This window comes from Corvus moneduloides, chromosome 16, assembly GCF_009650955.1.
Source record: "Corvus moneduloides isolate bCorMon1 chromosome 16, bCorMon1.pri, whole genome shotgun sequence".
NCBI classification, from domain to species: domain Eukaryota; kingdom Metazoa; phylum Chordata; class Aves; order Passeriformes; family Corvidae; genus Corvus; species Corvus moneduloides.
The window spans coordinates 6,122,537-6,149,080 of NC_045491.1; the positions used below are offsets into that span (position 1 = coordinate 6,122,537).

The 26,544-nt window shown below is 50.0% G+C and overlaps 1 protein-coding gene across 2 annotated transcripts; it reads left to right on the plus strand.

Annotated features, from left to right (window-relative positions):
- The first annotated feature begins 5,642 nt into the window (after positions 1-5,642).
- On the plus strand, positions 5,643-21,505 carry AMZ1 (archaelysin family metallopeptidase 1). 2 transcript variants are annotated; one of them, XM_032126248.1, is made up of 7 exons: positions 5,643-5,888; positions 13,107-13,437; positions 14,055-14,222; positions 15,104-15,232; positions 15,574-15,737; positions 17,168-17,344; positions 20,800-21,505. In XM_032126248.1, the coding sequence occupies exons 2-7, from the start codon at positions 13,134-13,136 to the stop codon at positions 21,367-21,369; spliced, it is 1,512 nt and encodes a 503-aa protein (XP_031982139.1). In that variant the 5' UTR covers positions 5,643-5,888; positions 13,107-13,133; the 3' UTR covers positions 21,370-21,505. The 2 variants fall into 2 exon arrangements, with proteins under 2 accessions (XP_031982139.1, XP_031982138.1); XM_032126247.1 differs by lacking the exon at positions 5,643-5,888 and adding an exon at positions 6,023-12,597.
- The last annotated feature ends 5,039 nt before the right edge of the window (positions 21,506-26,544 follow it).

Genomic DNA, 26,544 nt, shown 5'->3' on the forward strand with positions numbered 1-26,544 from the left:
TAACCTGAGCAGTGTGGGCATGTGCGTCACTGACACAAACACTGCTGAGAGGAACTGCCTTTCCACTGTGGAATCTGTGGCCCATGAAGAGCACCTGAGGGACGCTGATATGACTGCTCTTCAGCAGCTGGCATTTTGTACCCACATCTGAAATTTGGTAGCACTTCCAGGAGACCAGAGCCATGTGGGCAGAGCTGCTGGAGCCCACCACTGCCCACCCTGTGCTGCATCTCATGCCTCAGAGGAGAGATGCAAAGCTGCTTGGATTTACCCAAAGGAAACAGCTAGCGGCCCAACACCCAACCCGGCAAAGAGCTCATGAATTCTGCATTCAAACTGCTGCCTCTGGGCCAGCAGTGTCTGGGGCACTGGGTCTGTGTCATTCCAATGATTTCCCTCCCAGTAGCACCAAGCTCTAATTCCTTCAGTGCAGTCACTCCAACTAGTTCCCAGGAGAGGGAAAAAAAAAAACCTAAATAAAACAGACATGTTAAGTGCTATTTTTGTTCCCTTTTCAGCTCACCACATGGCCACACAAACTGTTAAACTGTTGTTCTGGGGGCAGGAGCAACCAGCCAGGAGGAAAACTATTCAGACATCCACGGCAGCTGCTGCTGACAGAAAGGGGCCGTGGAGCTGCAGCCTCGCAGGAAATCCTGAATTCTACTTAACTCTCACATGAAGAAAAGGAGGACAAAAAGGAGTGAAACAGAACTCATTTGCAAGACTCACGTTTTTACAGGCATGTCCTAGGAAGGGTGGGCAGGGAGTGGAGAGCGCGTGGGGCTGTGTTAGCACTGGAGCAGAGCTAATAGTATCCACCTGGAGAGCATCAGCCAGCACCTGGGGCAAGAGGAAGCCTCTTCTCTCAGCACTGCCAGGAGCACAGATTCTGCTCTTGAGGAAGTCAGACCTCACCTCAGCACTGCTTGTGGCAGTACAGAGCCCCAAGTTGCCCATATGCAAGCAGAATGTGATTTTTATAATCATATTAAAAAATTTCAGAATAGCAACTGTGCAGAGAGCAATCCAGCTGCCAGCATTTAGCCTTATCCCAGGGCACAGGCAGAATACACCAGCCATGAATTAATACTGCATAAGCTGCACCATGCTGAGTTTCATGGCTTAATTATAAAAGAGAAAGCAATAATCAAGGGATCTGTAAGGCTAATAAATGTTCTGAGAACACCAAATGTGACACCAGAGCCGCAGCCAGTGCGACAGGACATGAATGCATTTAAAAAGCACATTAATCACACCCCGTGTATTAATTCACAGTTGGTTTCCAGTGACAGCACTTGGCCTTTAGCCGCCTTTGTAGCGTCACCAGGCTCAAGCAGATCCTCACCCAGCCCAGAGCAAACTGGGCTGTGGTCAATTCCTGAGCCAAAAATCACAGCCATGCGTCAGCCCAGCGAGACACAGAGATGAGCTCTGATTCAAGGCTCTGCAGCCCTGTGGTTCTCCTCTGCCTTGTGCCTGAGCTCAGTTCAGCGTCCACACCTGTCCTGTTATCCGAAGGTTTCTGGGTCAGTGATGTGTCCACCTGGCTGTCTGGCACGAGTCACCTGCTGAAGGACAGCACAGGGAAAAAAATCAGGCAAATTCTCCAGTCACCTCTGCAGCAAAATACTTGAAAATGCTTCTGTTTCTCAGTGCCTCCAACTATCTCTGCCCTCCATCTCATATTTCATCTCACCGGAGTGTTTTAGTTACGCAGACAGCGTGTTGCAGGGCTTTGCCTCTCAGTCACAGACCTCCCTCCTTCGAAGGGGAGAGCCTGCTTCAGATTACTGACCATGTGAAACTTGATGTCTCTGCATCTCAGGGAAAACTCTGACAAATCTTAAAACTGAGGTGCCACCACCAAGAACCTCTCCATCTGCACTATCACACAGCAGTCCCCAAATTCCTGTAGGCTGAGATGCCAATGCAGGACACAACCCAGCCCTGAACTGTTGACATCAGCAAGACACTCCCTGAGCTGAAATGCTGCAGGACACAGTGCCAGACAGAGCTGCATATACAGAAACTTGAAATGCTCCCAAACATCCATTTCTGCCCAATAATTTATTGGAATCAGAAAAAGTTTCCTATCTGCAAACATCTCATCCTCTAGCTCTACAAAAGGCAGCTCTTCACAGTTCTCTGCCCAAAGTTCTATTATCAAAGATCTATTTCAAAAGAGATAGCTGCCCTTCTTCCCTTACTAATATCCCCAAATTTATCTGTGTCCTACTTAACACCTCCTCTGAAACCAGGAAGCGAAAAGCTATTTCTGCTGGACTCAATAAATGGACTCTGCTGAATCCCAGGGAACACAGAGACCAGATACCAGGCTGAATTTAAATCCTGGGATGGATTGGTCAGGCAGCAGCCTTCTCCTTCCTCAGTGTTCCTAAAGCCTAATCAGGAGCCAAGAGGAAGACAATCATGAAAAAAAAAATATAATAATCATTCTGTATATTCCCCAGATCTTCTAAGCCAGGCCAAACTTGTACACTGAAGCTGCATTCTCCTGGCTGTAAAAATATCTATCTGCCTCCTCTTCTGCCTCTGCAACCATCTGGGGACCTGAAATCATGCTTCCTCGTGGGAATGAATCATGGAGCAGCCATACTGCCTTCCTACAGAGACACACAATCAATGGTAAAAAGTGAAGAAGACCCTTAAACTTTCCTTAGATTAGCACAAGACAGACTTGGACCAGCCACTGCGTAGACATGTGGGTTTATGTCTCAAGAGTCTCTGACTCCAGTCAAAACTCTCAGCTCTGAATAAGCCCATAGTACTAGAAGCTGCCCAGATGCACATGAAGCCTGATCTAGCAACTTATTTGCAAATAAATGGCTCCCTTTCATCCACGCACAGATCTTCTGCCCAGTGTTTTCATCTTCACTCCAGAGCTGTTCTCATTTTCTCTCTCTTATCTTCTCCCCCAGCATCAGCTGTGGCAGCAGATTGCACTCACTAATCAAAGAGGGGCTGGGCTCTCTCTGTTTGCTCCTTCAAGTCTGTGGCACTACAGTAGCACCAGCCAAACATTTGTTTTCATTAAAGCTCCTCCCCAAGTTGCCAGCAGAGCCTGGACTGTGCCAGGACACAGCAGAGAGGGACAATTTGGCTGGTCTGGTGCTGCCTTAGGGACACTGATGCCCCCACTCCATCACCTACCAGAAGGTGCCTGCTGCTCTCTGCTTCTCTTCTGCCACCTCCTCCAGAGGGAAGGGAGCTGTCCTTCACTGCTGCTGATCTCAGCTGCCTCAGGTTTCTCACGGGAATCATGGAAAACTGTGAGTGCCATGCTCACATTGCTGTTCATCCACACCTCCATGAGGTTCATCCGTAGGGTTTGTTAGGGAAGGGTGATGGGTGGGTGTACTAGTTTGAAAACCAACCAGTGGGAGATTGCAAGTCCGAATTATAATTTAACAGGAAAACTAAAATAAATTCGATAGCACAAGAACACTGACAGGATCAGGATACAACCTGACACCCTGTTAGTCAGGGGGGTGGTAGCAGTCCAGATGAAGTGGTCCTGTTGAGGCAGTGATCCTGTAGAAAAAAGTCTGTTTTTCACCTGAAGGTCCAGTAGTAGTAGCTCTTGTCCTCTAGGAACCCAGTAGGTAGAACTGCTTGTGCTGTTCCAAACCCCAGCTTGCATCCAGGTGGGAATGATTAGCTCCTCCCCCTGGGTGGAGCATCTCACAATGGGATGTTGTAATTGTATGAGTCAGGGGGTGTGTCCTTGATGGGCCATTAACAGAAACAAAGCCCCGAGGGCATTATCTGGGATGAGTCATGGTAGGAAAAACCAAAAACTGCCCCACCCAGTTAACAGCTTGTGAAGGTGATAATAGAATACACACTATTGGCTATATCTTACATTGTAACCAAGGTCAATGATGAAGCTTAGAGTGCATTTTAATTAAAATCAGTGCTTTCTTGGGCAGGAATGTGACCTATAGACACAGTTCCTGAGTCAGGTAAGGGCTGGTCTGCCTGGCAGCCTTGATGGCACCGTGTGTGTTGAGTGAACCACTTTCATTCATAGGATCAAGCTGTTTTTTTTATTCCAGCTCCACTGAAAGATGCACATCTTTTCTTCCAGCTGAGTGGAGTGCGAAGTCACTGCTCTGCTCTGCTCTTCATTTGCATTCACTGTATCTAAAAGCTGTGTGCTGATCTCAGTAAATAACTGACAGCCATAAGGAGTGCAAAGCAGCACTGTGGAAAACAAAAACAAGATTTCCTGCATGTGCTGGTGGATCCATGCAATCCCATGAATCCACAAGGAACGTATCTCCTTAAACTGCATGTGCCTGTCCCTGTATTTATAAAAAAAACCTGTGACAAGACAGGCTGCAAAACCCTGGAGTTCTGATTGTATCAACAACAAACAGAAAACTTGAGCAGATCAAGGAACCATCCTGCTCCCCACCAGTTTCATTTGCACCTTAACACAAGCAGTCCCACTTCAGGAGTCACTGAAAAATCCAATCCGGGTTTTCCCCATTCCATATTCTGAAAAAAAATCCAGTCCGGGTTTTCCCCCATTCCGTACTCCGTGAAAAATCCAGTCCGAGTTTTTCACCCATTCCGTACTCCAGAAAAAAATCCCGTCCGGGTTTCCCCCCATTCCGTACTCCGGGAAAACTCCAGTCCGGGTTTTCCCCCATTCCGTACTCCGGGAAATGTCCGGTCCGGGTTTTCCCCCATGCCGTACTCCGTACACCTGCCTTGGTCTGATTAGGAGAGCACAAATTAGGGCAATTTTTCACCAGCGATGCTGCCAGTGCCTCCAGAGCGATGCAGGCTCCGGGCACGCAGGCTGCAGCAGTGATGGTCTCATCCCGGTGCTTGCTAATCCTGCAGCACGGCACGTGGTCATCTGCCCACTCCCATGGCCACCGCGGCTCTGGCAGGACATTCTGCTGGCCCTTGCAAGGCCCGTGGTTGTGCTGGACCTGCAGATGGCATTCGGGCTTCCAGGACCACTACAGCTCCTGAGGTTGTAAAATATATTTTTTTTTCCTAATTTCAGTTTATGTCACTTAGGGACACGCTTGAGTCCCAGGCAGGGTATTCCTTTTTCCTCCCATCCAGGGATGGCAGAAATGAGGGATCAAAGCACTGAAGAGGATCAAAACCTGAAAGGCAGAAAAAATGAAGCCATGAAGAAACGGGAACAGAGATCCACTCCTTTAATGTAATCAACCTTTCCAAGAACAGATAATATTCCCGAATTAAAGGACATTGTGGGACACAAAAATGCATCCAGGTCATGTGGGAGCGATGCCGTGAGCGAGGCATCAGGAGAATTGCAAATACGGCTCGCAGGGCGGGGATGGCACCAGCCACCGGCACAACCAGACCCCAGACACCCGCTCCTCGCCCAGCTCTCATTAGAGCACAGATTAAAGGGTTTCCACCCCGCGGCACTGACGCGCTGCTCAGCCCCGGGTTCTTTTGGGAACGCGCTTCCCAAAACAAGGGCTGCCTGCGCTCCCGCTCCCCTCCCAGACGCCAGCGGCCGAGCCCGTCCTGCTCCCCCGCACCCCGTGTCCCCTCCGCACCGTGTCCCCTCCCGGCCCCGAGTCCCCTCCGGGCCCGGCCGCTCCCTCAGCCCGGCTCCGCGGGCGCTCCCCGGCGGTTGCCCCGCGCCCCGGCAGGAGGCGGCTCTGGGCGGCCGCTCGGCGAATCCCGCGGGCTCCCGGCGCCGGGGCCGAGCCCCCCTTTGCTCCCCCTTTTCCTCCTCCTCCTCCTCCTGCTGCTCCTCCTGCCGCCGCCGCCGCCGCTGCCGGGCTCCGCTCCGCCTCGCCAGCCCCGAGCCGGGTGCCCCGGCCCTGCCGCTCCTCCCGGCCTCCGCAGTCCCGGCCCGGCGGGCGGTGAGTCTTGTCCTGTCCCCCCGGGCAGGTCAGAGGGTTCGCGGGGTCGCCTCATCGGGGTAGAGCACGGCCAGGCGGGAAGGGGGGTCCGAGCGGCCCCGGCGTGCGGCGGGACCCCCCGGGGGGCTGGGGCATCTGCCGGGTGATGGGCATCGCCCCCGGGGTGACGGGCACCGCTCCGCGGGTCAGTGTGGCCGGGTTCAGGGAGATGGGCAGCCCTTTCCCGGCGACGGCATCGCTCCCCGGGTGATGGTGGCCGTGCTCGGGGCATCCTCCCCCGGTGGCGGCGGGTCACGTTTAGGGCATCCCCCCTCCGGCGGCTGGTGACCGCGCTTGGGGCATCTCCAGCCGGGGATTAGGGACTGCGCTCCGGGCATCATCCCCACGGGCTCCAGGGGTCCTGCCCGGGCACTCTTGGTGCACCCTGCCGGGGGTTTGCGGTGCCGGGCGGCTGAGCTCGGTCTTCGCGCTTGGTGCACGGTCCCAGAGTGCTGGGGGACTTGTTCCCTCTCTGCACGCCCACCCGTGGGATTCCCGCACCGGGGACCAGCATCAACAGCCCCTTTTCCACATCAGCGGGGCCGGGGGTGTCCAGGTGTCCCAGGAGCAGCACCTGCTTCTGCAGCCCTTCCAGAGCACGCCTCGTACGCAGCAACCCTCCGGCTGGCAGAGCTGGCACATCAGGGTACAGCCGGCCCCTACGAAATCGTGGATTTGGGCTCTTTGTCCCCCCTAGACATACTGGCTGTAGTAATACCTTGGATCCCCCTCCTTCTCCTTGGCTATAAAATGCCCACAAACATCCCCGACCTGGCGGCACCATTTAAAAAGCACTTGATGTTTTGGGAGGAGGAGGCACCGCGTGCCTTTATACCGCGGGATGAGCCACTTTTATAACGCCCGTGCTCCAGGGAATACCCACCCTTAGCTATACCTGTTTGGGAGTTCATCCGTATGGAAAACGCAGCCGCTTTCCTGGCTAACACTGGGGTTGTCTCGCAGAGACCATTTAGTCTGTCTAGACAAGTATGATGAAGAGCAAAGTGCCTGGAGCTGTGAGTGATTAGAGCTCGGGTATCTCTGCAGTGCTACGTTTGTTGCACAGCTCTGATAGATGCTGCTCGGTGCTTTCGGGTCTTTGGTTAGCAAGTGCACAGCACGCACACACAGATTGTGGAGGATTATTTCGTGTCAGAGCCAGGGAAGGAGAACACAGCCAGCCCTTCATCACATGTGTGCATGGGAGAAGCATCACAGGCAGTTAAACCAGACTAAAATGAACAGAGAAAACAATGAAAATGGTGAATAAACGGGTGATGAGGGGGAGGAGGGGGAAAGGCACATACTGCCAGCTTACTTTCTAAAGGGTAGTACAGAGAAGTTCATGAATGTTTGTGTGACACTTAGAGAGCCTCGAATAGCAGGCACTGAAAAATAGGGTAGCGCTTTGTACGAGCATAGAATAAATAAAATCCGTAGAAGAGAAGGCTGAAACAAGGGATAATGTATGTCCTCAGTACATATTAAAATGAAGCACAGTGTAGTGGGAGAGCAGGCTTTAACATAAAACAAAATCAAGGGCAAAGTGGATGTGTATGTGTTCTTAAATACTTAAGAACACTTAAATAAGAATATTTAAATAAGGACAGATGGAAGCACCTGCCTCCATCTTAAGTATTTAATGACCTTTACAAATCTTGTCTTTCACCTTGCAAACCTTTTTTGCATATTGTTGAGCTGTCCATCTAACTCGTCCCGCAGTCCAAGTTAATTAATGAGGCAGATTCCTGGGAGGACAAACTTCCAGGACTGAGCCTTGCAGCAGTAACACATCAATCACATTTCCAATAGGACAGGCAGATTCCCCTCCTGGTAAATGCACACGTGAATCCCTGAAGGTTTCCACAGCACCAGGAATGACTCTTCTCGAGACCATCTGTTTCTGAGCCACAGACATATTCTAGAGACACGGCACACAAATATTATTGGGATCTGGCACTATGTGAGGCCAGAAGGCTTTATCTGAGTTTATGGGCTGGAACACACACAGATCTGACTCAGTGCTTTGTGGCCCTTTAATGCCAAGCGAACAGAGGATGCCACAGCTCCACAAGTAGAGGGCTGAGCAGGTCCAGAGTGGATTTTCTCTGTGAGCAGAGGGGATTGATTCTGAAAACTGCTGGGTATCTCAAAATACTTGCACTTCAGGTCTGAACCTGGCCAAACAGATTTGGCGTGACCCCAGAAGCTGAGCCTACTCGGCAGGCAAAGCCTGGCTCCGTGTGAGGGGCTGTGTCGAGCTCCTCGAGGAAGGAGCTGGACCAGTGAGAATTTTGTTTGGAGCAGAGCTTCTCAGTCAAGAAAAATCTCTTTCTATACACGTCAACAAATAAATTGAGAAAATTGCTTTCAGGCTGTTGTTGGTGCAATATGGGGAAGCACTGGGAAGGAGAGGCTGATCCTGGAGCATCAGTAGCAGACACTAAGTGCAAATCTCAGAGAAAGAGCTATTAAGCAACTGGGGCATGTGTTGATAATTAGTTATCGCTCGTTATGTTTGCTCTGGGCTTTTCATTTCTGTTGACTGGCAATGAATTTTCTGCACTATCACTGCTTGTTTACAGTACAGCACCTAACAAACGTAATTAATCAGCGTTAAGAGACCCTGCTAATGTCCCTCTGACATCCAAAGAACCGGGTTAAGTCAGTTTGCCTCCAATTACTTCACAAGAGCTGAGAGGGGAAGGGAACAGAGGGAATCTCCTGTGCATCTGCAACCTGCAGTGCCTATGGGACAGTCAGAAATTACTTACAAATTGGCTTATAAAATAAATAACTTTAGAATGATCAGCTTAAAAAATAAATTAAAAAAAATACAATCTCTGCAATGTTAGGGTCAAATTCTATACAGTACCAAATAAATCCATTATGCACTGAGTGCCCTTTCTGTACAACATGGAATTTCTGCACACAAGACCATCCCTGTCTTGTCAGAATATCCCAAATGAACTCACACTGTATGATATTGCCTTGGCCTTTGAGAATCACCCTGATAGCCCCAGGCATATCTATCCAAGAAAGCAGTGTCAATATATTAGAGAATAAATGACATATCTATGAATTACAAACAGAATAATTCATAGGTAATTTCCAATTACAGAGAATAATTTATATGTGTCTGATTTGCAAAGAGAATAATTTATGAGTAACCTGAATTACACATGAAGCACATTAACAGGTTACTGTGGGAAAGGGAGTGTACAGACTGCTCGGGTGACACGTGCTGAGCCTGGATTTTGGGACATTTCTTGTGAAAGCACTCCCCATGAAAATAAAATCTGTCAGATGTCATAGTAAACAGATTTGTGTAATGTGCCCAATCTGATCTGAAACCTCTGAGAGGTGCTGAAAGCCAGAGACAGAGAATGTATTGGAGCTCTTGCCGTGTGGAGCGCCACAAGCAGAAAGGCCACAACTGGGGTCCTACAACAACAACCACTGGAAAAGGCTGCTGCCAGGAGCACACAAAGAGCCCAGTGCCAAAACCTTTGGGTTCTTTGTGTCTCCTCTGCACTGCGTAGATGTGATGATGGACAATATGAAATATGCAAATAACAGAAAAAAAGAGGAGGGTCTCCCTGAACTGGATGAGATTCCCAGCACAGGCTCCTTCCCTGCCCCTGGAGCCTGCAGGTGCTGGAGCACAAGCACATGTTCCATCCCACACACAGGGACATTGCTCCTTTGTATCATGGAACCACTGAGGTTGGAAAAGACCTCCAAGATCATCAGGTCCAACCTTCATGGACTTCTTACGGTCCAACACAGGTGCTCCTTGTTTAGGAAAAATTACAGTGTTAGTAAATGGCTGTGAGATGGAATGACAAAATGTGTACTGGGAAGAGGATGTTTTCCTAATAGTAAGGTAGAGAATGGCATGGAAGTGGACGTGGAGAGTGCCTCCAGTTGCAGCAGATCTCTACATTATTATCTTGCTTAAAGCATTTCTCAAGTGCAACTACAAATTATTAGATTTTTAAACAAAAAGAGTTAGTTTCTCCTTCCCAGGACTTGCTGGTCAGGTCCTACAGCTTGTCACTGAACAAGGGGCCAAATTAGCTTCTTTAAAGGCAAGACATCTTCTGAAATACCTGAAGGGCAGAAGGATGCATTGGTGCTTCCGCTTCTTCATCTGCACCCTGGCATCTTAAAAACTGAGTCGGGAAAGAAACTATCCAAGCCAAAGTGCCATTTCCTCCTGAGGCACTGCCCCAGGGAGTTACACCAGGCACCCTCAGCACAAGAGCTAAAAATTGTAAAGCCCTGTTGCTCTGCTTCAGTTAATGAAACACCATATCCATATATTAGACCAAGACAAATAACATCTACTATGGCTAATGTTGTAAAAGAGCTGCTTTTTTCGACCACTAAAGTTGGTCCATAAAATTTTTCTGAAGCATTAATTTTCTCAAATGAAATATTTTAGAAAAGCTTACTGAAGAGAAGTAATTGTCCTGGATTTGGAGAGTGTAATGGGTTGCTGCTGTTCTGTTGGAAGCAAAGCCAGACTCTCCAGGACAATGAGGCACATGTCACTGGAGACTGAATTCCTACAAATGAATCCCTGAGCTTTTGAACCACTAAAGCGTCGTCATGGGCATCCTTGGGCATGGTGAACATCACAAAACACCCATGGTCACAGCTGGGAATGTCTGGAGCTGGGTGAATGTCCCCTTTTAGGAAGCCTTGGGAAACAATGTATATCCCATAGCTTTGGGCTCGCACTATATTCCATGAGGGACCCCGGGGGGAACACTTACTACAAGACTGTGCACTCATTGTATTTGCTGTCACATACATCCACTCTTTACTGCTTCCCATTTAGCAGAGAAAAATCCATACATTTTAACCAGCTGCTCCTCCCCAGACCGACACTCCAGTTGTTGCCCGGAACATTAATGAAGGCAGCTCATGCTTCCAGAAACTTTAAAATTTAAATCCTTTAACATGATTGGTCTCAACCTAGAGCAAGTGCAAAGTCTCTTTCCTAACTTCTCTGGGAGCACTAAGCAGGCAGCAGCTCCTGGGATCACATCCTTGGGGAGTTGAATATTGCTAAGAGTTTCCCAGTGAAAGTTCTGCAATCTCCAGGAAAATGATCCTTTTATTTAAAGGCTGTGCAGAGCAAATGAAATCTTGTCCATTAGGAAAAGGCAAATCTTCACCCTAATCCAAGGCAAAACTCCTGATGACCTGCTGGGGTCAGACTCTCACTTTGTCCTCCCAAATCTGGAAGCAAGTCTGAAGTGTAGAGATTTGTGTCACTAAGTGCAGAGTAACCTCACACAAACTCTTGCTGCTCCCTGTAAAAACCAGCTGGAGCAATTTGGACAATTTTTGGCAGTAAGAAGAGCTGAGAAAGTATCACAGATTTTTTTTTTCTAAACTTTCACTGGATTAGAGCCCTTGTACACTTCAGATCCCCCGTGTCACCTGCTGTCAGCCTTTAATATGAGTGAAATACAAAGCTCGCAAAAAAATGAAAGAAAACTGCTTACCCACTCCCTCTCCAGGCTACACACCCTTAGAGACAAAAAAGATCACACAAAATGAGCCCTTTTAAGGACTACCAGTACATACACAGCTCTTCCCAAGGGTTAGATGAGAAGGAATGCAGTGTTAATTTTAATGGGCTGCCACTTTCCTCTTACAGTGCAAACCACCTCTGCATAACTGAGGAAAGGCTTCAGCTCATGTTGGTACTATTTTTTTAAATATTGAATTTTCTTAATCATATTGATGTCCTCAGGGGCCACTGAATGCCACTTACCTGGCAGAACTAGGCTGCAGACCTACTTAAATTATAGACTTAACCAGTTCCTCCTTAAAATATTTAATTTCTCTTTTTTTTTTTTTTTCTGTGATTGAATGCTGCTGTTAGAGCAGTGATGGTCAGCAGCTGAAGCATTTGGTATCCACCCAGAAAGCTTGTCTGGCTCCTTTTAAGTTACTATTAACTTGCCTAGAAGAAGAGAACACTCATTCCTAGAAACCCTGTGATTTTGTGCATACATACCCTGAATTTCTCATTCTGCTGTGTACAGGTGGAGCACTTACCTGTGGTGGGCAAAAAGCCCAAAGCACTGCTCCAAAATGCTCCAGTTCTGCTTGACAAAAAATTAGTGTCTTTGGAAAAATCCAGACATAGATTAGTCACAGGGGCTCTGCTTTTCTTCCTCTTTTTCTTCCCTCTCCCCAAGGTGTTTACTGGCACCTCCCCAAGTGCATAAACTGCAGTGGGAAATAGGTGCCTGACTTCTGCAGCTTTGGAGAACACTGGCCTTAGAAAGGAGCCTGGAGAGGACATTTACAGGATGCTCCAAATGAGCTTCTTTGTGCTGCAGGCTTTCATTTGCTCTTTATTTACCACTTGACATCATCCCCAGCGTTGCTGATGCTAACACAGTGTGGCATGAAGCCATTCACAAAGGGACACGATGGCAATGGGCCCGAGCGTGTCCTGCTAGAGAGGCACCACCAGCACACGTGAGCCTCACACAGCAGGTCCCACCTTGGCCGGGCAAACCTCCCCAAATCCTGCAGCCTGACAACAGCACTGGGAGCCAGCAGATGCCCTGGGATAATACCTAGGATTAAAAGCTCTTAGAGGAAATTGTCAACAGTCAACAGCTGCTTTCACTGGTGTCAGGTAAGTCAGAAGTTTAGGCTTCTGATCGACAGATGAAGACCGATATCGACCTCTTAGTTCCTGACATGGATCTATTCCAAGGAGTGTGGTTTATCCCAAGCAAATAGAAGCACCACCTTTCCACATCCTACAAGGTCCAGTGCAACCAGTTGCACAACACTCAGAGGCCTTTCCCATCTTATTGGGGCTTCAGGATAGAGCACCAAAAAAACCCCCAAACGAGTCAAGCCATCTGGTTTACTCCAGACACCCAGCAACGTTCTGGAGCTATGCATTCTTGAGCACCATCTGCTGGCACAGGGTCCCTGAGCCAGTGACACTCAGGGGATGTGGAGAACTCCGCAACCGCCGCTCCCACGCGACACGTAGGGCTCCAGGCCAGGGCAGTGTACAGCGTCCATAGCTCCCATCAGCTGGGATATTGGAGCAAACTGCTCTGGGGGCCGAGCGTGAGAAGGTTGCCCGTCCCTGGCGAGGCCGGGTGCTGATGGCTGTGTCCCCTTGCGCAGGCAGTGCCCGCCGTGGGTGCCCCGGCCATGCTGCAGTGCAAACACGCGCAGGAGTTCAGCTTCGGGCCCCGCGCTCTGAAGGATGCGCTCATCTCCACCAACCCCGCGCTGCAGGAGCTCTATGCCAAGGCCTTCTCCAGGGCGGAGAAGCTGTTCCTGTCCGAGGCCTACAACCCCCAGCGGACGCTGTTCTGCACGCTGCTCATCCGCACGGCCTTCGACTGGCTGCTCAGCCACCCCGATGCCCCCGAGGACTTCGAGACCTTCTACCATGCCATGCTGAGGAGGAAGCAGAACTTCTATCGAAAGCACATTTACCTGCAGCCTATAGGTAATGGGGGAATCTTCACTGGGCCGCCTGGAGAGACACAGGGGGGGCAGTGGGTGGTGCTGAGTGCTGCTAACACCCTCCTCTGAGGACTCACCGGCAAAGGCAATGGCCATAGCAAAGAAAAGTGTACCAGGCAAGGCTCTGACATGCTCCCGGCCCAGAGTCACAAGCCATGATGGTAGACCTGCCATGTAAATGGTATGTGTGCCCCTGGGTGAGGCTCGCTATGAATTTATGCATATATGTGTTTCAAAACATGAAACAAGGCTGGAAAAACCAGCATTTCTGGAGGTCTATCTCTGGTGGTTCATTAAACACAGCCACTCATTCCCACATTAATAATTCTGCACAACTTAAACAGGAGACAACCTTCCAGCACATCTGCTCTGCTAATGAGAGCGTACTAATGCCTTGAGCAACCTCTCAGGAAGAGCTCCCTCTTCTCCTCTATATCCATAACCACCCAGAGGTGTCCACCACATCCCCAGGTAGGCAATTACCTCCAGAATGAACCAGCCTGCCCCGTCCCCAGTAGCTGTGGCCAGTCCCACAAAACCCCTTCAGACCCTAATGTTCACCCTGGCTTTAAGGGACTGATAAGGAGCTTCTCTCCTCAGACTTAATCGAAGGGCCTGCGGGACTCTCGCTGCTGGATTCCCTCCAGAGCTGTGTGGAGTCTTTCTTCCTGGGTCTGCGTGTGAAGTGCCTTCCCTCCATCCCAGTCTCTTCCATTCACTGCTGCTTCCGCCACAGCCGGGACTCGGACAGGGTGCAGCTCCACGCAGGTGAGGAAGGACCTGGCAGCAGGGAGCCCACAAACACACCAGCCTGGCACACGGGCATGAGTGCTCCCGTAGGAAATGCCTGACACAGCCCTTCATTGCCTGAGCAGGGAGGGGATGAGGAAGGGAGTGAAAAGGGAGAAATCCTGTTCCCATGGAAAGCCCAGAGCTTTGAGGCTGGAAACAGGAATAAAAAACAAAGTGACTTTCATCATCTTTTCCTCTGCTGTTTGTATTTTTCAGTGCTATTATGTTTAGGTCCAGCTCTGCAAAGCGATCGGATCAGCTCTGCGGGAAGGCTCTGTTGATTTGGTGCACTCCGAGTTCTCCCATCCCTTGTCCAGAGCCAAAGTAAATTATTGGCCTGGGTGGTTCAGGGGGGGAACTCACAGGCCTTTCATGATAGGAAATTTGGGTTCAAGTGTCACACAGCTCCCCAGGGGAACAGGTTTGCCAGCTGCCAAACTCGCACTGCGCAAACATCCACCTGGAATGAGCTGTTTGCGGGTACCATGGGCAGCACATGCTCAGCACAGCCCCAGCACTGCAGCCCTGGGGCTGTTCCAGATCAGTTCTGAAATGCCTGTAGGGGAATTCTGCTCCCAGGTGCTCATTTCCATGGGTTAGTACTGAATTCACCTGCATTTCTGCTTTGTTTTAACTCTGTGCTCAGCTCCACTTCCAAAGTTAAGTCTTCTCTGATTTGAGGGATGGGTTACACAGCCATGGTTCTCTCAGTTCATGGTTCTCCATGATGAATCCAGCAGCTCTGCCTGTCTGTGGCTTGGATTACATCCTCACCACCATAAGCAGTAGAAATTCCGGCTCTTTGTGCCTTCCAGGGATACTTCATTTAAATTAACACCACTCTTGTATTTGTCCAGATGGGATCCTGAATTTCCTGAAGAACAATAAGCCCATGGATGCCCTGTGTGTCCTTGGACTCACTCTGCTGGACCTTTACCCATGTGAGACCTGGAGCTTCACATTCAGCAAATTCCTGCCAGGACAAGGTGGGATTGGTGTCCCATGATGATCTAGCACAGCGTGTGAATAAGGCAGCACTGTACCAAAAGCCTTCCCTGGGAGACTAGAATAGCCAAACCTTATCCTTAACATGTTAATCAACCCCTGATAAGAGGAACTAGATTTTCCCAATTTAAAATTAGGGGGATCAGGGCTCCTGATCCAACCAGAGATAACTGAGGTGATACAAACCTTTTGGGGAGTGGGTCTCATCACACCCTGTGTGCCCAGCTGGACTCTGCTCCCACAGCTGTATTTTCATGCTGCATAAGATGAGAGACAGTTGTAAAAGAGCAGATGCCTGACTTGTACTCCCCTCTCTTCACAGAAGTGGGAGTCTGCAGCTTTGCCAGGTTTTCTGGGGATTTCCCCCAGGCTGGTTGTAGCAGCTTGAACCCACCCACACAGAAGGAAGAGCTGTGTGAAGTCAGCAAGGAGGGCAGAGACCGGACCTTGCAGTTCAGTGCCCAGGAGATGGTCCAGTGCTGTAAGGTAGGACCAGCAATCTCCTGCACCTTGTTTCTTCCTGTGTAGGGTTAAATATTTCAGGCCAGGGCACAATCCATGCTTCAGCCCAGTGAAGCAGCCATGAGACTACTCCCAGAAGCACAGGCAATCACAGCTAAGTCCACACCAAATTCAGACATAGAGAGCTTGCACTTTAGTGCACTGCATAGACAACTCCCACTCCCCTTGCCACTGGAGCAAATGACAGCATCAGTTATGGGGAGGCTACAGGACTTGCCTCAATACAGAATGGTTTGGGTTGGAAGGACCTGAAAGACCATCTTGTCCCAAACCCCTGCCATGGGCAGGGACACCTTCCACTAAAGCAGGTTATGTCACGGAGCAGCACTGAAACAACTTTGCCCAGCTCCCAGGCTCATGCCTGGGTAATCCTGAGTATTCTGCTTGTCAGGCACAGCAGGGCTGATACGGTATTTGGAAGTTAATCAGAATATCTGGTGGAGCTGTGTGTAACTAACAGATGGCTGGAAAGGGTGACTCTGTCCTCCTCAGACATTGGCACCTGCAAGGGGAGGGGTCCCTGTGCCAGACCTGGCACATGAATGGATGAGAATAATACCTCAGCCAAATTTGCACATTATATGCAGATGCCCTTAAACCCCCTCACCTCCAACACATCCTCTTCATGCGTGCTGTCCTCCCTCATCCCAGCATCTGCCAGATTCCAGCTCTGCTTCCAGTGTTCCTCCCAAAGCTGGCCCACACAGAGCAGTCCCACCAGTACCTTTGAAGTCATTTCCCTTTGCTCCCCTGGTATTTGCTCAGGATTTTCTAGTTTCAGGTCTCTTTCTGTAGTAATTTCAAATGATATTAAGTGGCAATGGGAGGAGGAGAGGAATCCTCCATCCTCAGCCTTTCCACAGTTGCCAATTCCCAAGTCAGTCATGCTTGGCCAGCTGACTCCAGCTCAGTCTTTTTGCTTTGGCACAAATGCTGATGGAGTCTGTTCTGGAAGGACCCAGATCTGTTATTGCCAATAGCTTCTTACACATTTCTCACCCAGGCTGTGTTGCTCTTTTCAGGCCCAGTGGGACTGGTTTTCCTCTTTAAAAAAACCCTGAAACAACCAAAAACCTCCAAACACCACATTGTCCTTGGGGAAGAGCAGGAGCAGCATTGCCCCACAACTCCAAACACGCTGCCTACAGAGCTTCCCACATCTGCCTCACCCACACCCACCCTTCCTTCTCCACAACACAAACATGGAACTGGGAAGAGGCAGCCAGGTTCTCTTATCACCTTGGAAAAGCCTAGGCTGGAGGAGTGCCATTGCTGGGCAAGAGGTTGGTTAGACCGTCAGGGAGCAGGGAACGTGGAACAGCAGAGGAGGAGGAGGAGGGGGCAGCAGAAACAGGAATGACCATGCACTGCTGTGACCTTTGCTTCCCTGAAAGGTGACCTGTCATGAGATCTGCCACCTGATGGGGCTGGGGACGTGCCGCTGGCTGCAGTGCATCATGCAGGGCGCCCTGAGCCTGGACGAGGCCCTGCTGCGGCCCCTGGAGCCGTGTCCCATCTGCCTGCGGAAGCTGCAGCACGTCGTGGGCTTCAAACTCATCGAGCGCTACAGGGTGAGACCCCATCCCCCAGGCCCTCCTGGAGCAGGGGCAGGGCGAGGACAGGGTGGCTCAGCCCAAACCTCAGCACTGAAGGTGCTGCAGCAGCATGGTGAAGGCAGGAGCTCTCAGGAGCTCTCAGTGCAAGGTGCTGAGGCACAGAGGTGTTGTACACGGGCTCTGACCAACAAAACAATTCACACAAGCTTCAGGGCTTTTGGCTTTTCCCAAGAAACACTGCCACAGTCAAACCACACTTTCCTACTCCCACAAACAAGGTGGGTAGGGCAGGCAGATTGCAAGCAGGGGCAGCAGCAAGCACAGGGATTCCCACAGCTACGCCCTTTCCTGTGCCACCCAGGATTTTTGCCTCTCTGTGGCTGCTGGAAACAGGGAGGACATTGTAACTGTGTACTTTGCTGCAGTTATTCTGTTTAAATTTATGAGAAAGGATCCCAACTTATTACCGCCAATAAGTGGAAGGTCCCAGACTCATCTTTTGTCTCTTCTCTCCCACCCACACATGTTTAGACAGATCAGGAACAGTGCTAAAACACCCTTAGCTCCTGAAAGGGTTTTCTACCTCTGCTGTCTAAAAGGCAGGATTCAGTACCCAAATGGTTGGTGGAATAGAAATAATGTCACCATTCTCACTCAGCACCCATCTTCTCCCTGGTTGTGATTCCTGTCTGACACACATCATGTTCAGAGGCAGGATTTTCCACGGCTGCCTATTTTAAAGTCTGTGGGTTGTATTTGTAACAAGATATGAGGAGAATGAGAAAGGGGATGCCTCTAGTTTCATTCAGCTCAGAATCAGATACACAGAACATGGCAAAGACTGTGGGGAAACACACATTTTTTGTGGTTTTCCTACTTATCTGTGGTGCTGCCAGACCCTCCTCTTACTCTGGCTGTTTGATCCCTGCTTCTGTCTGAGAGGTGTCTAAATTGCCCAGACCACCAGAGGAACAAATCCTGATTTATTTAAACACCCATCCTGTCAGCATCCAGCCAGTGCTTTCTAGAAGAGAACTGCCACCTGCATTAAGCTTTTTTAGAAACATTTTTGCCTTTACACCTGCAGCAAATACTGTAATTGGCTCAGCATCCTCCGGTGACAGGGAACACAAACCTGAAGGAATGATACACTTGCCAAATGTCACATCTGCTTCCTCGAGAAGGCAAAGCTCAGCTAGATATAGTACAAGCTGGTGTAAGAGAGCTGTGATAATCTCTGTAAGGGGCTTTGCCATAATGTTGAGAGGAGACATAAATACCAGAGATGAATTAAATAGTTAAGGAACCCGACAGAAGAGAGCAGAAAGCATTTCGAGACAATAACAGAGAGCAAAGTTAACTTGCCAAGCACGTTAAGTGCAAGTCTGAAGTCACATTTCCTCTTGGAAAACTATCACAGATCCCCACCTGCCACAAAACAGCTTCAGACACTCACAATAACCGCAGGAAATGCCAGACCCAAGCTGTGCTTTGGCAGCAGCAGCAGGTAACACTGCTCAAATCTGCAACTGAGACATGGTTACGGGCAGAGGAGCACGTGGGGCAGGAAAGCAGTCCTTATGCAGCAGAAAGAGCCCCTCAATCTATTTATCCGAGTTGCACTCAGAAACACACTCCATTTTTTCATCCCAGCTGCTTATTCCAGCATGAGTCATCTTGAAAACTGAAAGCAAGTTAATTCTCCTGGTGTTTCCCCACCACAATCAACATTTCCACATTTCCACCTGCTGCTTCTGCAGCATCCCAGGCTGTCCTCACTTAGTAGCTGGATGAGTTTGCAGTGGCCACACACACAGAGACAGCAGGTCCCAGTGACATCCTTGGGGTGGACATCCACTTCAACTGCTCTTGCCTGCAGGTAAACAAAACCCACACAGAGCTTATCCCTTCCTGGTTAAACAGGAGAACATAAGAGGCTGCAGCCCTTCAAACCACCCAAAGTTCAAAAGAATAAGCCACCCAAAGGATGAGAGACTGAAGAGATTCTGGGAATTCAGGTAGTGATCTTGAGTTGATCATCTCCTTTTTCTGCCTTGAATAAGCCAAATGTACTGTTGGAACATCTGCATCTCCACAGCCTTTTTTCTTCTTGGGAATTGGGCTAAGTAGCAATTGGGATTCCTTCCCAGATTCACTATTCTTGGGAATTTAGAGCCATTACAAAATCATGGGCTGCTTGCAGCTCTCCAGTAGCTTTGCTGTCCCTTTCACCAGCCCAGCTCCCACTGCAGCTTCTGGAGCTGCCTTTGTTGGATAAACCCAGAGGGAGGGAAGGGCCACTGGAGGTGGGATGAGGCAGGAGAAAAGTTGTCCCTGTACAATTTTTCTTGCCCCAGAGGGAGGGGGCAGGGTGGATTAACTAAGCTGAAAGAGTCCATTTTATTCCTGTACAAAATTCTTCCCCGAGGCTCCATGCTCAGACTGAAATGAGAAGCAGGGCCGATTTCTCCCACCCACTCAATTTGAGCTCTTTATCCTTTCTGTCACTTGCCTGAAGAGAGAGCAATAGAGGAGGGAAGGGGGAGGGAGCAGCAGGGTGCTGTGAGAGAAGGGAGCTCTGCAGGGCTGGGAATCTCCTGCCTGCTCCTCAAACACTGCAGCTCCCCCTGAGCTGGGCAGGGACAGGCCCAGCTCTGTGCCTGGCACACCATGGGGACAGCCCAGGCTAATCCTGTCACTGCTGAGCAACTGGGGGCTTTGCAAATGGATCACTGGGAGCTACAGAAAGTAAAGATGAAGAAATGGGGCCACAGGGGTGTGAAAAACTGCAAAACACAAAAAAAACCCCCAACACTGTAAACAAGGCAGACAAGATCCACTTTTACCCAGGGATGACTGGAGTACTGTGGTTAATTCCCTAAAGCATAAGAAATAAATGTGCCAGGAGCAACCCATCATATGCCTCATTGTGGCATTTAATATTTTAAAAGGAAATTGTCTCAGACATTTTCCTTTCATTAATTCTTTCCTGGAGCCAGCCTTCCCACTTGTTCATTTCAGCTCGGGAGGGGAAGAGCTATTCTTGGGAATAAAGCACACGTTACCACAGGCATTAACAGCACGATGAAATGCAATTCTTCACCACTATCTCAGGAGCTTTTATAATGACACAGTTTCCTCTGGAGAGGCATTGGTTTGCCTCTCCTGAAGACCACATTCACACAGCAGGGAGTGATCTGGTGAAGTTTTCTCTTACCATCTTCAGTAATAAGGCAGATAAAGTCCACATCTGACTGGAGGCAGCTCTGCCACAGTCCAAAAACATGGGAAAGAAAAGCTCCTGCTTTGTAGGGTCACCAGGAGTAATCTGAACCCATCATCTGGCAGAGAGGACCGTGGCAGCTGCAGCTGAGCCACCCAAGATAGACAGGTTTACCTGGCAAACACTGGGAAAGGTGTAACTGGTGTCTCTCATCCTCCACAATGAAACCTTTCTCCTCTCACCACAGAAGCTCTATTCTTGGACACAGACTGTGCTGTCCACGTGGCCAAGGCAGGAGTCAGCAGAGCTGTCTGCCTCAGAGGACATCCTCCCGTTCAGCTCCGACTCTGGGATGTGCTGCGAGAACGACTCCGAGGCTGTGACCTCCCTGTCCGAGCCGCTGACCCCCGACACCTGCAGCCAGGGCCTGTCCATCGGGCCGGAGCTGGAGCAGGACGAGCAGCCGAGCTTGCTGCCGGAGGCGCAGGGCCAGCCGCGGCTCCCCGGGCACACCAAGGCCACGGACACCATCAAGGATTACGAGCTGTGGCTGGAGATGTGCATTGCTGCCCTAGAGAGGAACGTCTCTGAGGAGGAACTGGCTCAAGTGGACAGGACCGTGGATGCCCTGGCTAAGTGGGAAATGTTTACAGGACAACTGCCTGCTATGCGGAAGGACCTGCCCTTTGCTAGGGACACCACCGGGCTACGAAAAGTTCTTGGAGACAAATTTTCCTCCTTGCGGAGGAAACTGAGCTCCAGAAAACTGTCCAAAGGGGAATCATCCCCTCATCGCTGGCGGTGGGAGGACAATTAGGCTGGGGCTGCCTTGGGCTGGCTTTGTTCACGTCACTGCCCTGCTTCCAGCCTTCCTCACCCCAAGTTGTTGCTGTCTAAGAGAAACAGCAACTCCCCCCAGGAATAAAAGGTGTTTTGTTTTCTGAGATTGCTAACACAGTTTTCATGTGATTGCTTCTTCTCTAAGGGTTTTTCCTGTGGTGGTCTAAGTGACAGCACCACCCCAAACCCACCTCAAGTCCCATGTGGGTGCTTTTATTTTCTTGGTCTGAAGTTGGCCAGGAAGAGGTCAGCCAGGTCCCCACCAAAGACTGAACATGCTCACACAGAAGCTCGGGCCATCTGAACAAACAGATGCAAACCAGGGCAGCTCTCCCACACACAGAGCTCTCCTCTGCTTAGCACGTCAGTCCCAGGCACAGATGAGATTTCTCCCTGTCCTCTCCCCCTCACAAACACTCGGAGTGCTCTGATCGCTGCCCCATCAGCTGGAGGTTGTGCTGAGCACAGGAGCACAATCCAGGCTGATGGGCTCTCACTGTAAGTTGGGGGAAGGTGAAGGAGATGGGCAAAGAGTAAAGCAGAAAGCTCCCTGGCAGCTCAGCTGGCCCAAAGAGCAGCGTTAGTGTGACGATTGTCTTCTGGCAGACTCTCAAGAGGATCTCCAGAGCTGCCTCAGTTCAAACAAAACCAGGCTTAGAGCGTGAGCTGGAACTACTCACATCCTCTGTAGATTGGCACAGGAGAGGAAACCTTTGGAAACATTCACAGACTCATTGATTATGAATGTAAAAGAGGGAACTACATGTGCATTCCTCTTTCTGCCTTGGGAAGTTAGCACCCTGGCCCTTCCCTCTTCCCTGCTCCATAAGGCCCCCACTGAGCAGGACTGGGTGCTGTGCTGGCACCCAGAGCAGCAGTGCCTCCCTTCCCATGGCCAGAGCATGCCGTTCCTCCCAGCTATTTATAGCCAGAGCTCAAGAGGCTGATGAGTTCTTTGCTCCTGCCAGGGGAAGGCTGACCCTCTCCATCCCCTGCTCCCTCAGCCCTGAGCACTGATAACGCTCCCACAGCTCATGGACACCTGGCTGAGCTCCAGATTTCTCCTGTCTAAAAATATCAGCAGGTAGGATCAGATCCAGTGCAGCTGGGAGAAGGGAGAGGATGTTTCCGTCTGAGAAGGAAACAGCTTTGGCTCTCCGGAGCACTTGCCCTGTGCACTTTGAGGCCTCCAAGCCTGCAGTGTGATTCTGGAGCGGGAAGCAAGAGGATAGACACTGGATAAACGCCGGAGATTTACACACGCAGGTGAGTAGCAAAGATGGTCTTACAGTAAATTCAGCTGGATTCCGGAAACACAAGCACTTCACACCCGCATGATTCATACCGGCAGAGAAAGGGAGTTTGGCTTCGGGACTGATGACAGCAATTCCTGGAAACATTTTTCCAGGCTGCGCGCCTGGACCGGGGCAGGCGCGGAGCAGCGGAGCCGCTGCTGCCGCCCTCTCCTGGCAGCCACAAAGGTGACGGGTTCTCATCCAAGACATTCTTCCCAGCAGCAGAAACTTTCTAAACAAGCTCCGCTTGAATTACAAATCCGAGTTCTGCCCCCGAACGCGCTCAGTTGTTGCCCGAACACATTTACTATTTTAAGCAAGAGATGACTCTCTGTTCAGCCTTGTTTGATCTTCCTTGGTTCCATACTCAATTATTAGGCTGAACTTTAGAAACCTTCCAGGAAGAGGCTCAGGATGACAATCCTGCCTAAGGGAACAGTGGCAGCTTTCCACCATAAAATTTCAAAGACAACAGAGGAGTGGGGTGGCACAGAAGGGCTGGAAGAAGTCACAGATGGGAGACTCCTTGTAACACTTGGCTTACATTTGTGCTGCTGCGAGAGCAGGAACTTCAACTGAAGAGCTGTTGTGACTCCAAACAGGTATTTTTGACACCATCACTGCCAGAACCACCACTTACCTGCTCAGCTTGTCCACAAGTGTTCCAGGTAAGACATAAATGAGATGGCTCAGCAGTGCCCACAGGCAACAGGCAGCTCCACAGTGAGAGGCACAAAATGGCTGGAAACCCTTCAGCAGCTGGAGGAGAGGGTCCCTGCAATATTCTACTGCAGGGTTTGGTCATGTGAAGACATTCCTGTGGAGGGGCTCCTCTTCACACCAGCAAAGGTTTCCAGTGCTGCTGCAGCACGTTAAGCACAGGGTCTGTGAGCAGCTCTTTGCCCCAGCCCACACCAATGCAAAGACTGGAGGCAGCCAAGGTTACACCGAAAATGAAGGTTATAACCAGAACTAAAGCACAAAGGCACAGCTGCTACTCCTCTCTGCAAGTAACAGAGTTGCAGGGGGCAGGAAACAGCTGACACAGGAATAAGTAGTAGACCAAATTGAAGGTAAGCCCCTAAGTAAGATTTCCCGCATTTTAAGCAGCAGGTTCCTGGGGAAATCCTTCTACTTGGAAAGGTGTGGGAACATAACTTGCAGCTAATAAGCTGCTGAGTAAGCTGTGAAACAGAAATACAGATGAGATAATTAGGAGCCACTTTAGAAGGTCAAGCTGTGGATCAACCATCAGCAAGAAGGAGTGTAGGGTGCTCTACATATAAATCCAACACCCTGAAGTCACTTACAACGCAGCAGCCAAGATTGGGGCTGGTTACAGCAGGTCCAGGAACTGTTCCTCTGTGTGGCAGGCAGTGGGCAGGAGACCTGGGTGCTCCCTGTGCAGCACCTCAGCCACAGCCTGGGGAGCCTTTGGCAGAAGACAGGCAGGGGAAGGAACTGGGCACTCAGATGGGAAGGGACAGCAGGTCCCAAAGGGACACAGTGCCAGCAGCCTGCCCCGAGCTCCCTGGGCACAGCCCAGGGCTCTGGCTGGCAGCCCTGGAGGGCACCACTTGTGTTTCTGTGCCTGGTGGCCTGGGGGTGCCTTGTGGGGACAGGCAGATGCTGTAGGAAGGAATCCTGCACATGACCGACCGTCAGGAGACCCCCCAGCAGACCTTCCTGCACCTCCTTCAGGCACCTCCTTCCTGCAGCTGCTGTTGGTTTCCCTGGAATACCCCTAAGGCACAACACAGATCCATGTCAGACTCCTCTGGCTCAGAGCATCTCCCCAACCACACCATCTTGTTGCCACCTGCAGCACCCTGCACCACCAAAGCAGCTCCCTTTCTGCCCCAAGCTCAAGGACACTTGTTTTGAAGCAATTTCTGAAGTCTAATCCTGAACATAGTAAAAACCAGTCTTTTAATAGCTTTACGAGCTCATAAAGACAAATATCTTCTTCCAAGAATAAACAGGCAGAACATTCCACTCCTACTATGAAAAGAGGGACTTGCTGTAGCTGAAGGGAGAGGGGAGACAAAGCAACTGTCCAGATGATAAAAAAAATCCCACAACAAAAAATTCCATGCTCTTTACTAGTTTGGGATGCAATTGCCTGCAACAGCTTGCAAGGGTGGGAGAGGAAAAACCAGCACCTTCCACAGACATTCCATCAGCATGATCCAGCCCTTTGTGATTTAACAGTGGCTGTGACCACCTCTCTCCTCTAAAAATGGTATTTCTCACTGAAGTCTGCTTCTGCTGAGCAAAATTGAGGCTTTAAGGGAAAGCTACTTTTGGTAAAAATCCCTGAACACTCATCCTAATTAACTCTTCCTGCCTTAACACCACACAGCTTCCCAAGATGCCAGTCAGTCCTGGGAAGTGGCAAGAAATTTGGTATTAGTAAAAAACTGAGTAAACTTCCTCCCAGGTCTGTAAGGATAATGGCATACCAGGCTGGAGCTAGAAACCACACAGATTTATTTAATTTCTCTCCTCAAAGAGTTCTAACAAATACTTAAATATTACTATAACCACCCCAAACCTTACACCTTGTACACTTGAGCAAAAATACAAGCTATACTTTGCATTTTAGAGCAGCCTCTCCCTGGGGAAAGAGCAATGCTTTCCCTTTTATATTCAGTTTGGATTACTGAAATTGCACAAGAGATACTCTGGTTCTGAACAGGGAGTTGTGCTGATCCTGGGAAGGTAATTCCAAGTTAATACATGGAGTTTAGGCTCTCCCTGGGGCACAAGCACTCACTGGCACTGAACAGACAAACCCACCTGCAGAACCAACTGCTTCAGCTCTGCTCTTATGGAACAACATCTGTGCAGCAGAGTTATGAAAGGAGCATCTCACAGGAACACCTGGGCCCCAAAAGGGCCAGTTTGCCTCACACAGCTCACCAAGGGGATCCCCTGGAGCTGCTGCTGTTGCTGAAAGCTTTTCAGATTACTTCGTGATCACACCTGGGCACCTTCTACCAGAGCATACTGGATTTGCAACTGGTCTGCCCTTGTTTTCAGAGGTGCAGAACACTGGCAGTACACGTCACCTGGAAGTGCTCAGCAACTCCAGGGACAAAGAGTTAGCCATTCTCAAAGGCCTGATGCAGCTGAAGTGCTGCATTTCCAATTACTAGTAGAAAGGACAAAAAATGCTCCATGAAGTGTTTTGAGTTGTGCACTGCCAGTGGAATTGGCATTAATAGTTTACACAAGAAACAATCAAGACTTGCCACAAAAATCTGCCAGATATGACCTTTTAAAGTGAGGGAATGTGAGGAAAGGTTATGGCATTCCTGAGGACTGGAGCCCGAGTTTTGGCAGCACTGGTTGCCACGGGATGGCAATGCTGTGTGACAGGGACACTGGTGACCCTCCAAAGGCTCTGCAGTGCTCCCAGAGAGGGGCCTGGCCCTGGGAAAGCAGCAGGCACAGTTCCCATGGCTATTTATTATCAGATGCTACACAGCACTGAGGAATCTCTAACAGGTGCTCCCATCCCAACAGGCCCAATTATCTTCCCTTGCTGAGCTTAAAATACATAAGCAAACTCCAGCTGTGCCTCCCCTCCCACTTCCCATCAGTGCTAATGCCCCAGTCAGCCCCAGGAATGCCACAGATGAACGAGTTCCAAGTTTCACTCAGGTTAATGTGTCATCAGCCTGAGCTCCTGGACACACTCAGAAGAATGACTCCAACCAGGAGTGGAGAAGTGGGAGATACCCAAATGTTACAGACTGAGATTTCATGGCATGACAGCTGCACTTCCGTACAGTCCACGCTGTCATTTGTCCAAAAAGCAACTCCCTCACAGAAAAAAATTTAAGAAAAAAGTC

Coding starts and splice junctions, on each gene's coding strand:
- AMZ1 (XM_032126248.1), top strand. CDS start 13,134: ATGCTGCAGTGCAAACACGCGCAGGAGTTCAGCTTCGGGCCCCGCGCT. Junction 14,223..15,103: donor CAGGGTGCAGCTCCACGCAG/GTGAGGAAGGAC, acceptor GTATTTGTCCAG/ATGGGATCCTGAATTTCCTG. Junction 15,738..17,167: donor AGATGGTCCAGTGCTGTAAG/GTAGGACCAGCA, acceptor CTTCCCTGAAAG/GTGACCTGTCATGAGATCTG.